The sequence below is a fragment of the Ursus americanus genome, chromosome 26, assembly GCF_024610735.1.
Source record: "Ursus americanus isolate L20-20 chromosome 26, mUrsAme1.1.p, whole genome shotgun sequence".
NCBI lineage: Eukaryota > Metazoa > Chordata > Mammalia > Carnivora > Ursidae > Ursus > Ursus americanus.
The window spans coordinates 42,711,237-42,728,373 of record NC_142152.1 but is presented as its reverse complement, the minus strand read 5'-3'; the positions used below and the strand labels follow the sequence as shown (position 1 = coordinate 42,728,373).

Genomic DNA, 17,137 nt, shown 5'->3' with positions numbered 1-17,137 from the left:
AGGCCCCTCTGGGGCTCCCACAACAGGCTACATGGCCTCTACAACCTGTCAGTCTGCCTGTTTAATTCTTCCCTATCAAGGGTTTAAGTTTGTTCTGAATGCTCAATAATCATTGGAAATCAGGCTCATCCTTGTCAGAACTCAAGACTTGTTTCCTGAGTGGGTGGGTTTGAGTCACCTGGCAGGTGATAAACAACAGGTGACACTTGATGATGCCTCTTGATTAGTGAACAGCATTTACTGAGCGTCTGGGCAAAAATCGAGCGGTATTGTCACAGACATCTGATTTAAGCTACACGAACACCCTTTGGAGTGGGTATTCTTAACCCCATTTTACAGAAGTGAGAAAACCGTGCTCCTGCGATTTGGCTGGGTTCACCTGGTGCGATTCTCTCTTCTCTATCACTTTAACAGCTGAATTCTAATGCTTTGTACCCTCCTTTTAGAAAGCCTTTTCTTAAACTACACACCTATTGTTCTGAATGCCTTTTTCTCAGAGATGTGCGTAGACTCTCTAAGTCTGAAGTTGATCTATTCTTGCATTCACGTTACACATTACACCATCAACTCATTTGTAGGGCTTGGTCACCTGCCATGCTTCATGTTAATTTGAATGGTTAATGTTCTTCTTGCTCTTCTTAGTCCCATAGACCTGTTAGCTTAGTTTCCTTTGAGATGTCTATTATTTTCTAAAATGAATCTGATTTTCTCATATCTTTAGGTTGATTTGCATGTGCCCACTTTAACACATTTGAAATTTCTGTCATCTCTAATTTTTCTTTCTAATTTCTGACTCTTTCCTGGTTGGAACAGTTATTAAGATGCTCAGCAGGAGGAAACCTATCTGCTAAACACGGCCTCGTGGCTGAATCTCTTGACATTGGAAAATAGGGAAAAGTTAATGCTAGGATACGGGATAAACTGTCAGAGGAACAGCTTTAGAATGAATCAAAAAGCTCCAGTGGCTGTAGTTAGGTCGTGTTTGAGCCATTTCAAGAGTGGAGCTCTAAGGTGCAGGGTGGTTCCATTTCACAAGCTTCTGTTTTTCTTTTTAGATGTATTTATTTATTTGAGAGAGAGAGAAAGCGAGCACACGCCAGCACGGAGGAGGGGCAGAGGGAGTGGGAGAGAGTCCCAAGCAGACTCCATGATAAGCTCAGAGCCTGACGCGGCGCTGGATCTCATGACCCTGAGATCATGACCTGAGCTGAAACCAAGAATCAGTCGCTCAACAGACTGAGCCGCCCAGGCGCCCCTCACAAGTGTCTCTTGAGCAGGACGTATACCTGGCTGGTGTCACTGTGTGCTGGACAGGCGAAGGGCCCTCAGCATTGTGTTTCTTGCCTGTCAGTTCTTCTTCTTGTCCTTTAGGGCCTGAGTGGTCCAGGGAAGCAGGTGACCAGGCCCCAGAGCCACAACCCAAGAAGGCTGAGACCCCTGTGTGGTGCTTGAGAGCGTTTCTGTAGGGAGACTCAGTCCCTTGGCCATTGCCTTTTCTCTTTCAAGTAGCGTCTCCTAGTGTGTTTAGGATGAAATAAAGAATAAGGAATTCTCTGGGCCAGTGGTTCTCAAACTACGGTTACTGGTACAGCAACAGCATCCCCTCAGATCCTGTTCGAGGTGCAAATTATCGAGCCCCACCCCAGAATTACACACGGAGAAACTTTGGGGGTCAGATTTGGTAATCTAGAGTCAACAAATCACAATCACCTGAAGGCAGGGGATTTCGGGGCGCTGCTGAAGTTTAGGAATCCCTGCTCTAGGCCAAATCCCTCACAATCCGCCTTCTGTAAATTTCCTGCTAAGGTCCCTCACTGGTACCCTTTGATCTTCCATCCTGGAGGCCCTTTTCCTCCCTCTCTCCCAGGGCCGTCAGGGACGAGGTGCGTGCTGCACACCAGGGGGACGGGCTGGGCCACTGGTGGGGCCGTGTCGACCCACCGAGGGCGCCGTGCTCCTCCGCGGGATGCTGACCAACTGGTCTTTACAAGGTCACTCCCAAGAGCCCCAGGGAACTTGTCCACAATGAAAATGAGCAGAAAATTCCTTAGCCCATGGCAGTCAGAAATGGGGCTGGGGCTCACCCGCCAAAGGCATTCACCTGTCCGTCTATTTCACAGGTACTCAGCGACTATCCAGTAAACAGCTCTGCCCGCCGGGGAGATAAAAGACAGGTGGGCAGCCCAAGGAGCTTAGAACCTAAGTGGGTAGGAGAAACATAGAAACAGACAGAGAGAGGAAGATAATGTGACAAAGTCCCAAAATAAGGGGAAAGACCACAAGGCGATAAGAAGGGAGAGATTGAATCCCAGTGGTCTGCAGGGATTAGATGTGGCTCTTCAGAGCCAAAAAGATAACACCATCAACAACAATAATACCAGCAATATGGGGTTTTTTTCCAATTTATTTTGAGATAAAATTCACATATTATTTTTAACCATTTAATATGCACAATTCCTTAATTAGTGGTAGACTTAAAAATTTGTGTAACCACCACTGTAATCTACTTCCAGAACATTGTCATCACAAAAAGAAACCCACTCCTCATGAGCCGTCACTCCTCCTTCTCCCCACCCCCCAGCCCCTGGCAAACACTAATCCACTTTGTCTCTACAGATTTGCCCATTCTGGACATTTCCAATAAATGGAATCATACGAACACATGTGGTTTTTAGTATCTGGCTTCTCTCACTTAGCATCATGTTTTTGAGACTGCTTAATGGGTACAGGGCTTCCTTCTGGGGTGACGGAGCTATTTTGGAACTAGACAGAGGTCGTGGTTGCACAACACTGTGAATGTACTAAATGTCACTCTTCAGAATGGTTAATTCTATGTTATATGAGCTTGACTCAGTTTTTTAAAAAGAAGTAAAAATTTCAAAGTAGATACCCTTGACTTGAAAACTCCCCTTTAGAAATTTCTCCTCCAAGTACATTTGGACATATAGGGAATAGTGCAGCAATGTTTGAAAGACCAGACTATCAGAAGCAATCCAGATGTCCATCAGTAGGGGACCAATTAAATAGGGAATGGTGCAACCATGACACAGAATAGCCATCAAATATACGATATAACATAATATGTCATATTATATTTTATATATCACTGTGTTTAAATATAATAGTCAAACCATATTAAAATATCTATTTTATACAATAATTTAAATAAATAACACATTTATTAAAATTATAATTTATAATAATTAAAATAATTAAATATGTGTTAAATATATTAAAACATTATTTGAGGAGGAAAAATAACTTTCTAAACCAAAATGATTTTGGGCACAAAGATGTCAGAGGAAGATGGGATGGGCAAAGGGTTGGGCCTGAAGATTTCAGATGGAGGGAGACTGCATATGGGGTGAGAAATGGGGATTTATCCTGTAAATGACAGGAAGCTGTGGAGACTTGGTCACCCTGGGGCTGGAAGAAGGAGGCTGGGACCAGCAAGAGGTGAGGTGGGTAGAAAAAGGAGGAGTCATGTGCAGGAACCTGAGGTGTTTTGGGGGGACAGGGAGGAAGGAAGTGTTGAAGGCAGAGTGCACCTGGGTAGGTGTTTTTGTCCCCTGCCAAGATGGGATCCAGAGGTAGGATTCAGGTGAGAGAGACTGAGGCCAGCATCGGAAGTGTTCAGGTCTCACTTTCAGTGGCTTATAGAGGAGAAAGCTTCCAGCTTTCCAGAGGAGAAGAATATGTCCTCAAGGAAGGACAAGAGAGAGGGACTGAGAAGCATAAAGAAATTAAAAGTTGCCCATTGTCATGTTTTGATCTTTTCCTGATTCTTAGTACATATCCTGTGTCCATGCAAGTGTGGGGGGAAGGGAATTCATACATAGATATCTCTGCGTGTTGGCACAGAGTTTTTGGAGGATGATTTCACATAAGTCCACATTTAAATTGTAGATGTCTTATAATCTATCAGTTCTAACAGAAACATTCATATGTGTGCTCAAAGATACGCACAAAGATATTTTCCGAAGTATTGTTTGTAATAGTAAAAATAGGAAATATTAATAAGGAAATGGTTAAAAAACGAGAGTATATCCAAACTGGGGAATATTATGTGGCAGTTAGAAAACATAGGGTAGTTCTCCACGTGCTAATATTGAAAGATGACTTTGATTTGTTATGTGAAACAAAAGCAAATTATAGGGGCGCCTGGGTGGCTCAGTCAGCTGAGTGTCTGCCTTCGGTTCAGGTCGTGATCCCAGGACCCTGGGATCCAGCCCTGTCTTGGGCTCCCTGCTGGGGTGAGGAGTCTGCTTCTCCCTCTCCTTTGTCTGCTCCCCCTGCTTGTGCTCTCTCTCTTTCTGTCAAATAAATAATAAAATCTTTATTTAAAAAAGCAAATTCTAGAAGAATATCTCTGATTTTCAGTTATGGGGAAAGTCTGCAAATTCATGCACAGAAATTCTGAAAAGATCCCACTCAGCTGTTGCCAGTGGTTAATTCTGAGGAGGATGGAAGTGCTTCGAAGGGATTATTTCAAATTTTACTTGGTATATTTCTGTATTTTGTTTTTGTTTTTTACAATGGGCACATTTTACTTCTTTAATTTCAAAAATTACTTGGAAAAAATAGGGATACTTGACATTATGGAGTAATTGGGGGGATGAAAAAAGCAAATACAAGACAATGAGCTTCATAAAACGCTACACCGATACACAGTTGTTACTTTTAGTGCTTTGTCAGCTCCTTCAGGGCTGGCCGCAGGTCGCGTAGTCACCCTATTGGCACATAGTTTATTCACATATTCATTCCTTCAACTTTACACTGGAATAGAAGTCTCAGGAAGTCAGGGACCTTGATTGCACTGCTCTCCCTTATAGTCCCAAAACCCGCAACAGTGCCCTGCGCTCAATAAATGCTTGTTGAATTAAAAACAAAAACTTACAAATGAACCTCTGAGTACCAGACTAATTAGTAGATGCTCAACTGCAGGTTGAGCCCGCAAAGAACAGATTATCAACTGACAGTTATCTAGTGCGCTCCCAGCCCAGTTAAAGCTCTCCTGTCGTTCTGGCATCAGGTCTCAAATGGCTAAATTCTGAGGCAGGATGGGGATAGCGATCCCGGAAGGCTGACTACGCTTTTCAAAGGCTGGGAATTGCTCTCGAAACTCTGCGGGGCCGGTTGCTTAGCAAACAGACTAAGGAGGCAGGCCACACTGCTCACGCTTACACGTAGGGCGAACGCAGGCGGACGTGGCGTTTTGCGCACGCGCGGGCGGCAGCCTCGAGGCGTCCAGGGCCTGACGGTTGCTAGGGTGACAGAGATACAACATGGCCGCCGGATCCTAACGCTTTCTGTCGAGGGGCCAGCGCGGAGGACCTAGTTTGGGACCCTGCCTCAGAGGAGTGGAAGCCAGGGGGCCGTCCTCTCTGCCCCTTTCTTCTCCGTCCAGTGTCGGCAAGGGCTTGTCGTCGGCTTCCGTATCCAGGATGAAGAGTGAGCGGGGCCGGAAGGGACTGGAGGGACCGGGCCCCTTCGCGCCTATGTGGCCATTCGGCGGGTCGAGGGATTGGGCGTCGCGTGTGGGGACCCCGAGCCTCCCTGGGCGGTCAGTAGCTGGCGCCCCCAGGGTTCTGGGCGTATCTGGGGGCGCTGGGGTCTCACAGTGTATTCCGGAGTCCCTCCCCCACCCCCCCCACCCCCCGGCCTAATTTAGCGCATGGTTATATTACCAGTTTTGAGGGTCTTGTTGTTGTTTTAAAATGCTGGATTGAAACTGGGATTCTTGAACATTCGGCAGTAAGGTAGTGAGCGGTTACCGTGTGGTTTCCTGCCTTTTCGTGACATTGCTTTAGGGAACAATTGAGAGGAAAGCTGGGCAGTTTTATTTTCTGGATCATGCAGCTGTGTTTTTATGGGAACTCTTTTTATAGGGATTTTGAAACAACCTTTTGGTGAAGTGAGGGTTATTGGGAAGTAGGGAAAGGTTGTAGTCCGAGAAAATGTGACGGGTAAAAAATTTACCCATGCTTGGATTTGTGGATTCTGGGCAATTCAAATGCAACCAACTAGAATGGGCTTTTTTTTTTTTTTTCTGTAAAAAGATTAAATTATATTATAGTTACAATATAAAATTTGTATTGTACTTTTAAGTGTCAGTTGGTAATTGATTAAGGCATAAATTCTGGAACAAAGATATTTAAAATAATTAATCTCATTTGCCCTTTACAAGACATTCTTATTTTTTTTTGGTAGATATTGTTTACATATTAATCTATTTCATTAATGCACCCAAAGCTGTAGTTAGAATACAAGGCCTACGAAAGACTTTACACTTTTACTTATAGCGTGGACTTATATGCACATATTTTTTTTTTACTGTGTTCCTTTTTTCCTTCCTGACTCTTTATTTTGAAAATTTTTGAATCTACATGAAAGTTGCAAGAAGAATCCATTGGATATTTGTAAACCTTTCACCTAGATGCACCGTTTTGCCTTTTGTTTGTGTGCTTGCTCACTTGCACTCTCTAAATTATGTACAGTATTTATTTTCACCAAATCTTTTGAGAGTACCACTTTCAGCAAGTATCTGCTGAGAACAAGGACATTCTCCTACATAATCACAGTACAAATAATGTGTTGGGATAGTACCGTTATCCAAAATGCAGCCTATATTTCAAATTTTCCCAATTATCCCAGTAACATCCAATCAGGAGCCAGCCAAAAATCACAAATTGCATTTATTGTCAAATCTCTTTGGTCTCCTTTAATCTGACACAGTGTACTGCCTTATGTGTCTTTCTTGACTTTTTTTTAAGAATTCAGGCCATGTATTTTGCAGAATATCCTTCAATTTGGATTTGTCGGATTGTTTCCTCATGATTAGCTTTAGCTTAAATATTTTGGCCAAGAATATGTGTGCCTTTTAGTGTGTCCCATCTAGAGTGCCTGATGTCAGCATGTCTCAGTTTTTTGAAGTTACGTTTGATCGTTTGATCATTCCATTTATTCAGCTTTGCCTCTTAGACCCTTCCTGCTCTTTTCCTAGGGTCAACCACTCTTACAGTTTCTTTTATGTCTAAATATGTCTCTCTATATAAATGTGTATCTATAGATTTATATATAAGCATACATAAATGTGTATCTATGTCCTCTTTTATTTTTATTTATTTATTTTTAAAGGATTTTATTTTTAAGTAGTCTCCACATCCAGCGAAGGGCTCGAGCTCACAACCCCAAGATCAAGAGTCACATGCTCTATCAACTGAGCCAGCCAGCCTCCCCATCCCCCCTTTTAAACACTAATGTAAGCTTTATATGTTGTATACTGTAATAAAAAATACATACTATAAACAAATATTTTACATATATAAATACTTGCATTTTATTTGTATCCTTTAAAGCTTTTGGGTTTTAAAAATATATTATATAGTAGGTTTTATTTGATATGTTCTTTTAGATGGCCGTTTTGTCAGTTTTCAATTACTTGGCTTAGTCTTACATCTTTATTCTTCCTACTACCTTAAAATCCTGTCTGAGAATCAGTGAAACCTATTGTTACCCAGGTGTAAGTCTTGATCAGTTAAATGTTTAGCAAATATTTAACAGTGGAGAAAATAGTCCAGAACAGGAAGTTGCAGAGACAGAGTTGTGGAAGTAGAATGAATAGAAAAAGTGAGTAATTGGGAAAATGGACTCCTAGCTTGGGGCCAAAGAGTGTGGTCAGGAATGCTAAGTTATCATGTTGGTCTTTATCTTACAGTTTTCTAGGTGGATTTCTTCTTTCTTTTCTAGACATTGCCCAAGTGTTTAGGGATGTATTGATCATTGATCACCTTCTCCTTTTTGTTTTGCATCACAGGCAGTGGTGGGGAAGAGGGAGAAACAGAGTGAAGTTGTTAAGAGCATGGGCGTTAGAGCCAGGCAGACATGGCAGTCTCCTGCAGGTTACTGACCTTTCTTAAACTGGTTTTCTTCATTATTCTGGTTATTTATTGCTTCCCAACAAATCACCCTAACTTAGTGGCTTAAAATAACAATATCTTATTCTCTCTCATGGTTCTGTGGGTGGCCTGGACCCAACTAGGCAGGCCTCACTTGGATTCTCTCATGCACTCGCAGTCAGATTTTGGCTGGGCTGGAGTCCTCTCACAAGTTTCTCACTCGCCTGTCTGGCGACGGGTACTGGCTGCCCACTGGGACTGTAGCCTGGGCTGTCAGCCAGGGGACTACCGTCTCCACATGTCTTGACCTTCCTCACAGGGAGGCAGTTGGGTTCTGAGGATCAGCATCCCAGGGGCGCGAGGTGGAAGCAGCATTACCTTCTCTGATCTAGCATCGGAAATGTCACAGTGTCTCTGCTACATCCCCCAGATTGGAGGATAGAGAACATAGATCCCACCTCGTGATGGAGGAGTGGCAAAGACACATACTAAGATAAGTATGTGGGATGGGATATCTAGAAGCTGCCATCTTTTGAAAATAAAATCTTCCACACTCAGTTTTAAACAGGCATACTAGGGCACCTGGGTGGCTCAGTCAGTTAAGCGTCCAACTCTTGATTTTGGCTCAGGGATGTGAAATCGAGCCCCACATCAGACGCCGCGTTGTGCATGGTGGAGCCTGCTTAAGATTCTCTCTCTCCTTATGCCCCTCCCTCTCCCTCTCAAAAAAATGAACAGGCATACTAATACCTATTTTATAGGATTGTTTCAAGGATTAAATGAGATCAACCATGTAAAGCTCATATCCTAGCGCCTGGTGAAGTGGTAAATTATAAATGAGTTATTATTTGCTATCCCATGGATGGAAGGCGGAGGTGTAAAAGGGGAAAGAATGACAGTCAAATCCTTGCTTTAAAAAAATCTACCCTTATCTAACCTAGTGGGAGTGCCAACTTTTTTACTGTCTGAACTTTTTAATGGATTATTCAAAACATACCTATAAAAAGAGAAAAAATCCTACACATTCTGAAGGCATCACAGTTTCCTATTATAGAGAATTTTTAAAATCATCTGTTGTCATTGCAGAGGTTTAAGCTTTATGTCTCTCATAAATGTATATTTATAGAATCAAAGTTGCAAGGTACCTCAAATAATCCTGTTTGAGTTTCTCTTCCTATTGTGCATCTCATCTGTTTTTATAAATAGATGCATCAACTAGCAACTTTCTCTCTCTCTTTTTTTTTTTTTTTTGAGATTTTATTTATTTGACAGAGACAGCCAGCGAGAGAGGGAACACAAGCAGGGGGAGTGGGAGAGGAAGAAGCAGGCTCCCAGCAGAGCAGGGAGCCCGATGCGGGGCTCTATCCCAGGACCCTGGGATCACGCCCTGAGCCGAAGGCAGACGCTTAACGACTGAGCCACCCAGGCGCCCCAACTTTTTCTCTTTAAATTAAAACAAAATTAAGTAAAAATAATACTGGCTTTGTGATAAATTGAAACAGTGAAAGGTTTTAAGTTAGTCTCAGGACCCTCCCCTGCTTGACGGAGTTAATCCTGATTAACATTTTCTCAGATGTGGGGCGCCTGGGTGGCTCAGTCTAAGCATCTGACTCTTGGTTTCTGCTAGGGTCATGATCTCAGGGTTGTGAAACTGAGACCCAAATCAGGCTCTGAACTCAGTGGGGAGTCTGATCGAGATTCTCTCTCCCTTTCCCTCTGCCTCTCCCCTTGACCCCCTGCTTGTGCGCTCTCACTCTCTGTCTCTCAAATAAATAAAATCTTTAAAAAAAGAAGATACATTTTCTTAGATGTACTCCCATAAATTTTCTGTGCACATTCTGTATGCGTACATATATGTATGTAGATGAATGTATATATATGTATATATATGCATGAATATGTATTTGTCCCTTAAACAGATAGCCCAGACTAAATGGTAGAATCCCATTTAATATATTTAATAATTAAATATATAACTTGCTAGGATGATTCAAACAATGAAGATGTTTGAACATAAATTTTTTAAGTAATTCTTCACGTTTATCAGTGGCTTACATTCCTGGCAGTGGATTTACTTCATTAAAGGGTACAGGTTAAATGAAAAATTTTTATGAGTTATGAATAACTTTATGTCCTTTGTGTTTTCATGATATTTGGTAATTCAGGTCACAATTTTCCTCACCACACCAAGTAATTGAAGGTTCCTGACTTAATTTTTTTTTTTTAAGTTTGACAGATGCCTATCACCTGCCTTGATTAAGTTTTTTTTTAAGATTTTATTTATTTGACAGAGAGAGACAGTGAGAAAAGGAACACAAGCAGGGGGAGTGGGAGAGGAAGAAGCAAGCTCCCCACTGAGCAGGGAGCCCGACAGCATAGGGATCGACCCCAGGACCCTGGGATCATGACCTGAGCCAAAGGCAGGTGCTTAAGGACTGAGCCACCCAAGCATCCTGTAAGGTCGGTTTTTTATTTTTTATTTTTTATTTTTTTTTAAGATTTTGTTTATTTATTTGAGAGAGAGAGAGAGAGAGAGCAAGCACAAGCGTGGGGAGCAGCAGAGGAAGAAGCAGGCCCCCTGCTGAGCAGTGGCTGGATCACAGAATACCGGGATCATGACCTAAGCTGAGGGCAGACACTTTTGATTAAGATCTTTAGAAGCAGTGCTTAAATATAAATGTTTGGATTTGGGCATTACAAGTGTCGCTTTTCACAAAAAGTGAATTTGACCTCTATTTTCATGCATTAAATAAGGCTTAAATTCCACTTAAGCAAACAAGACTTGGTTTAATAAAAATGAATAGAATCTTAATGCAAATGGTCTTATTTACCTTCCTCTTTCTACTCTTTCGTACAACTATATTATTTATCTCTTTGTCCCTGACTCTGGGTGGTTTTTTGGATATTTTGGATGACTGTTTATTTTGTCTATTCCCTATAATGTGGGGCAGGATTTTTTTTGTCTTTGTTTTTCACTAGGACAGCTCTGAACCCGTCATAGCTTTGTGTTGTGCTCTGCGTACTTCTTAATGTTCCTCATCTAACTTTAAAGACCTGTGAAAATATGCCAGATCCTGTTGGAGAGAATAGGAAGTTACTTTTCCTAGGTGTTTTTTCATAAGGGTGTTTCTCTTTTTCTCTCCCCTGACGGTCATTCTTGTTTTATACCCAGCCCTTCTGTCTGTTGAAAGAGTCACGGGGGAAATAAATGATCGTTATCTACCACGACCATTTCCAGAGCCATGGGTTCCATTTATCACTTGCTTGTTGTGATGGGCTGGAGTCAGCCCGGGATATTGGCACACACTTGGGAGCTTGTACTTAAACCACTTTAAGGTGTGCAGTTGACTGATTTGGTTTTGTTTTTGTTTTTTAAGTAAGTCTGCTTGTCTGTGATGAAACATAAATTGGGATTTGTTGTGTAACATTTCTCTTCACTTCTCAAATTGAATTCCTCAGTCCGTAGCCCAACTTTCAATTACTTTCATCCTTCCCATGAACTTCATGTCTGTCTCCCTTTAAACTGCTCTTATAGTATCAAGACAGTTCATTTTGAGGTCATGTTTCTGTTGGAGGTTAGCCAACGAGTTCAGTGATTTCTTAAAGTTCTTGAGAATACCCATACCCACACACATTTAAAGTAGTATATATTCATTATGAACACTGAAAAATATAGAAAAGAATAATGAAGAGAATTAAAGTCTTCGCTGATCCCACCCAGACATAGATACTCTACAATATTTTATGTATTTTGGAGCTCCTGGGTGGCTCAGTCCATTAAGTGTTTGACTCTTGATTTCTGCTCAGGTCGTGATCTCAAGGCCCTGATCTCATGGTTGTGAGATTGAGACCTGCATCAGGCTTCATGCTTAGCAGGGAGCCTGCTTGAGATTTTCTCTCTCCCTGCCCCTCCTCCACCCCTATGTGCTCATTCTCTCTCTTTCTCTCAAATAAATAAATACTTAAAAAATATTTTATGGGGGCGCCTGGGTGGTGCAGTCAGTTAAGTGTCCGACTCTTGGTTTTGGCTCAGGTCATGATCTCAGGGTCCTGGGATTGAGCCATGTTGGGCTCTGCACTCAGCATAGAGTGCTTATTTCTCTCTCCTTCTCCTTCTGCCCCTCCCGCTCGTGCTCTCTCTCACTTTCTCTCTCTAAAATAAGTAAATAAATCTTAAAAAAAATAAAAAAATATTTTACGTATTTATATCCATTCTCTTTCTTGCGTGTATATATATTTGTATGATTGTTACCATCCTTTTTTCACTTAACATTAAATTATGGCTGAACATTTTCCTGTATCATTAAATATTATTTGAAAGAATCATTTTTAATGGGTACATAATATTTCAGCTTATGGCCGAAATTACTATTAGATCATTCCTTGATATTAGATATTTAAGTTTTTAGCATTATTGCTGTTATGGTACTGTGGCGAACATCACTGTCTATAAATTTTGTTCGTGTCTCTGATGGTATCATTGGGTAGAAACCTGGAAGTGTAATTGCTGAGCTAAAGTTATATGGGGTCTTTTCTTTCTAGTATCTTTTTCCTACTTAAGTAATTCATGTTTACTGGAGAATATTCACACAATACAGAATGATTAATCAGAAAGTGAGAGTCTAGGGGCGCCTGGGTGGCTCAGTCGTTAAGCATCTGCCTTAGGCTCAGGGCGTGATCCCGGCGTTCTGGGATCGAGCCCCACGTCAGGCTCCTCCGCTAGGAGCCTGCTTCTCCCTCTCTCACTCCCCCTGCTTGTGTTCCCTCTCTCGCTGGCTGTCTCTATCTCTGTCAAATAAATAAATAAAATCTTAAAAAAAAAAAAAAGAAAGAAAGTGAGAGTCTACCATATCCCATTTCCCCCAGGAAGCCTGTCATCACCAGGGAAGGTAGTGGATGTTCTCAGTGGTCTTGCTCTGCACATTTCATTTCCCCATTAATTGTGCCATATCACGTGGCCACTTCCTCACCACAGCCTTGTTCCTTGGTGGAATACACGTGTTTCAAGCTTTGCCAATTTGACAGATGGATTAAACAAAAAAAGACAGCTCTTTTTTTTTTTTCTTTAAGTGCCAGTAGATTTCCCTACTTTTGCTCTTTTTATCTCTTAAGTGAATCATCTTATGCCCAGTTGTCCATTTTCTTTGAGAGATACTAGTATTTTACTTATTTGTAAGTGGTCTTCATAATTAAATATGTTAGCTGTCCTCATATTTGTTGTAAGTATTTTCTCATCGTAGTTTGCCTTTACATTTTGTTAAGTTTTTGATGTAAACGTGTTAAAATGTGTGGTTAGGCTCACCTCTAGATCTTCCTTCTTTGTGATTTCATTGAACTTCTGTGTGAAAAGGCCATCCCTGTCTGATGGGCTGGTAAATATACTAGTATATTGTCTTTTAATTTGACTTTTATGTTCAACCTTTTACCAATGTTAAGCAATATTTAAGTGTGTTGTGAAGTAAGGATCTGACTTGAATTTTTAAATGTGAAATCTCCTGATTTTAACAACTTTGTTGAGGTATAATTTGCACACAATAAAGTTCACCTATTTTAAGCGTACAGTTTGATGATTTTTGGCAAATGTAGACGGTAGTGCCTCACCTCCACAGTCAAGATTTAGAATGGTTCTATCACGCACCAGAAGTTCCCTTGTGCCCCTTTGCAGTCAATCTCCTCCCACTACTCCTGGCTCCATGGATTATTGGTATGCTTTCTATTGCTAAAATGTTGCCTTTTCTAGCATTTCATATAAATGAAGTGTCATAAATGTATCTATAAATGTGAGTGGTCTTTCGAATCTGGCTTCTTTCATCTAGCACGATGTTGTTGAGGTTTGTGCATATAGTGTCCTCTGTCAGTAGTTTGGTCATTTTTATTGCTGGGTAGGATTCCATTGTAGGATATATCCATTCATTGGTTAGTGGACATGTGGGTTGTTTCCATTTTTTGGCTGTTGTTAATAATGCTGCTATGAACGCTCTCACGTGGATCCACATCTTTGCGTGGCTCTGTGTTTTCATTTCTCTAGGGTAGATTTCTAGGAGTGGAATTGTTGGATTATATGGTAAGTGCATACTTAACTTTATAAGAAACCTCCAAGCTGTTTTCTTAAGCAGCTATACCATTTTTCCTCCCCTTTATCCATGTACGAGAGATCTGTTGAATCTACATCTTCATTAACACTTGGCATTTTCAGCATTTTAATTCTAGCCTAGAATTCTAGTGGATGTGCTTTAACAGGTTTTAAGAGCTGGTTGTTCCCACTTTGTTAAAACAACTATCTAATGTTGTAAAAGGCACGCAGTTACAGCTCAGTATAGGTGACATCAGGGGATACTGAGTGACCAGATTGCCTGATGGACTGACTGTATCAGAAGCTTGAAAGTTGGGGTACCTGGGTGGCACAGTGGTTAAGCGTCTGCCTTTGGCTCAGGGCGTGATCCCAGGGTTCTGGGATCGAGCCCCACATCAGGCTCCTCTGCTATGAGCCTGCTTCTTCCTCTCCCACTGCCCCTGCTTGTGTTCCCTCTCTCACTGGCTGTCTCTGTCTCTGTCGAATAAATAAATAAAATCTTAAAAAAAAAAAAAAAAAGAAGTTTGAAAGTTACCAAATAAGGAGAGACCAAACAGTACTCTGGTGGTTGGTTGTGAGGGTTAAGCCACTGACAACTGGAGTTTGTGTTTTCACTGTTCCTCACACCAAAGAATGTGTCCCTATATTGTTGGCAGTGGGGTTCCCAAATTCTGCCTTTCTCTTGGACCTTGTTAGCTGAGCCAGTTATTTTGAAAAGGATCTGTTGCCAAGGTCAGTGCTCTTATAAGTGCATTGGTGTGACTTCATCTGTATCCTGCTTGTGGTGTTCTGCTCATGGGGGACAGCAGTGGCAGTGTGGTCAGGAAATGGCTTCTGGAGTCAGACTCCCTGCTTTTAAAGCCCTGCCCTACTGTTTATTGATGTGACCTTGAGCAGGCTACTTAACCTCATTTGTAAGATAGGGCTAATAGGGTACCCTGTTGGGTGGGGTTGTTGAGATGATTAAGTGTAAAATGGTGCCTGACACCTAGTGCTCAAGGCTTGGTGTTTAATAAATACCATTCTCCTATAAAAGGGATCAAGGCTTCTTGGAGACATGGCTGATCCTAGGACAGGAAATACACAGGATTTTGTAGTACCAGGAAGTAAGAAAATACTCAAGAACAAACAAACCCTTTATTGATGGGGCATGTCAGAGGGACACAGGAACCAACTGAATGAGCTCCCAGTAGCCAAAGCTGGAACAATTTAAGCAACAGAATCAAATACTATTGGATAATCCCAAAGTATAAAATAATTATCATACTAATATAAATGATGAAATCAATGAGACTAGACAAACTTCCCATATAGAAGAATTCCAAATAATTTATGTGGATGCTCCATCCTCACAGAGAGGAACATTATTTCCCACCCTGAGTGTAGGATATGCATGGTGACTTTTCCCAAAGAGTACAGTATAGAAGGGGATGGGGAGAAAGAGTCACTTTACAGGGGAGAAACCTGACAGACAAGACCTCAGCCTGGTGATTGAGGTGAACGTCAACAGTGACAAGCCGTGCTGATATATGGACCCTAGATACGATGTGCCGGTGTGATACCATAGTGCTGTGGTCCTCTTCCCCAAACCCATAACCCGACTCTAATGATGAAGACGCAGACAGATTCCAGTAAAAGGACATCATAGAAAATACCTGACCAGTACTCTTCAAAACTGTCAATGTCACAAAACAAGGGAAGTCGGAGGAACTGTCACAACCACGAGTGCCTAAAGAAATACGACTAGATGTAAAGTGATGTCCTAGATGGGATCCTGGGACAGAAAAGGCTACTGGGTAAAGACTAAAGAAATTTGAATAAAGCATGAACTTTAGTTAATAATAACATATCAAGGGCACCTGGCTGACTCAATCAGTAAAGCGTGCAACTCTTGATCTTGGGGTTGTAAGTTCGAGTCCCACGTTGGGTGTAGAGATTGCTTAAAAAAATTAAATCTTTAAAAAAATAATGTATCAATATGGGTTCATCAATTACGACAAATCCAAGATGTTAATAGGTGAAACTGGATATGAGGTATATTATCTGTACAGTTTTTCTGTAAATCTAAAACTATTCTAAAGTTAAAAGTTTATTTTTAAAAATGGTGGTTGACATACGGTAACTGCACAACAGTGGTAGTCTAATCACCTAGCTTGGTTTTGTGTGTTTTTTATGTTTCAAGGGACCTGGTTGTGGGTAAGGCTGAATTCACCTTATGCATCATTTCTTGGCATATAATTGGGAAAAACATATCCTAAAAGACAGCTTATCGAAGGACTATAAAACTTTTAGAGGGTAATTTAAGGAGATTTCTGGCTACTTTATCCTTCTTGTCCTTTTCATCTCACTGTTGCATTTGTATGTATGGTATGACTTGGGAAAGGAGGTAACCTAGGAGATGAGAGGTCTCTCGCAATATGATTGGAGATAACCAATATTTAAAGATTTATTTTTGAGAGAGAGAGTGAGAGAGAGTGCACATGCTTGGGTGGGGTGGGGGGAGGGGAGGGGCAGAGGGAGAGGAAGAGAGAAACTTTCGCAGACCCTGCTGAGTGCAGAGACCAGCCTGGGGCTGGATCCCACAACCCTGAGATCAGGATCTGAGCTGAAACCAAGAGTCCAATGCGTCAACCTGGCACCCTGGAGATACTCAACATTTAAAGATGGAGATGAATAGAAAAGGATTGGTTGCCAGTTAGTCAATAGTAATAATTTTGTGATTCACTTGTCAATGAAGTTCCTCCCGCGGTATGTGTCCAGGGGACTATAGGAATATTAGATTAAGAGGCACATGACCAGGCATTTTCAGATTAATTTGTTGAGTATGTACAGGGCACAAAGAGAACAGATCCTAGACCTTTCCTTTAAGGGGCTTATGGCCTTCCAGGGAGAAGTGCGAAGTGGGACATGAGCTGTTCTGTAATGGAGGGCAGGGTGCGTACAGAATGGGGGAAAGACATCTGTTTTAAGGCCCACTAGGTGGGTCCTAGGAGATTAGAATCTAAAGCACCACATACTCAGTAATATACACAGGAATTTATTAATTTGACCTTTATTTTTTTATTTTTAAAAGATTTTATTTATTTATTTTAGAGAGAGAGCACATGAGCAGGAGGGGCAGAGGGAAAGGGAGAGAGAATCTGAAGCAGACTCCACGTTGAGTGCA

At 41.5% G+C, this 17,137-nt stretch overlaps 1 protein-coding gene across 2 annotated transcripts in view; it reads left to right on the top strand.

Annotated features, from left to right (window-relative positions):
- Nucleotides 1–5,247: 5,247 nt before the first annotated feature.
- Nucleotides 5,248–17,137, top strand: part of MOK (MOK protein kinase) — a 49,802-nt gene continuing 37,912 nt past the window's right edge. The window contains exon 1 of one of the 2 annotated variants that reach the window (XM_087856229.1): nucleotides 5,248–5,451. In XM_087856229.1, coding sequence (XP_087712355.1) covers nucleotides 5,445–5,451 — 7 coding nt within the window. In that variant the 5' untranslated portion in view covers nucleotides 5,248–5,444. The remainder of the gene's footprint in view (nucleotides 5,452–17,137) is intronic. The other variant, XM_087856230.1, reaches the window with a different exon arrangement.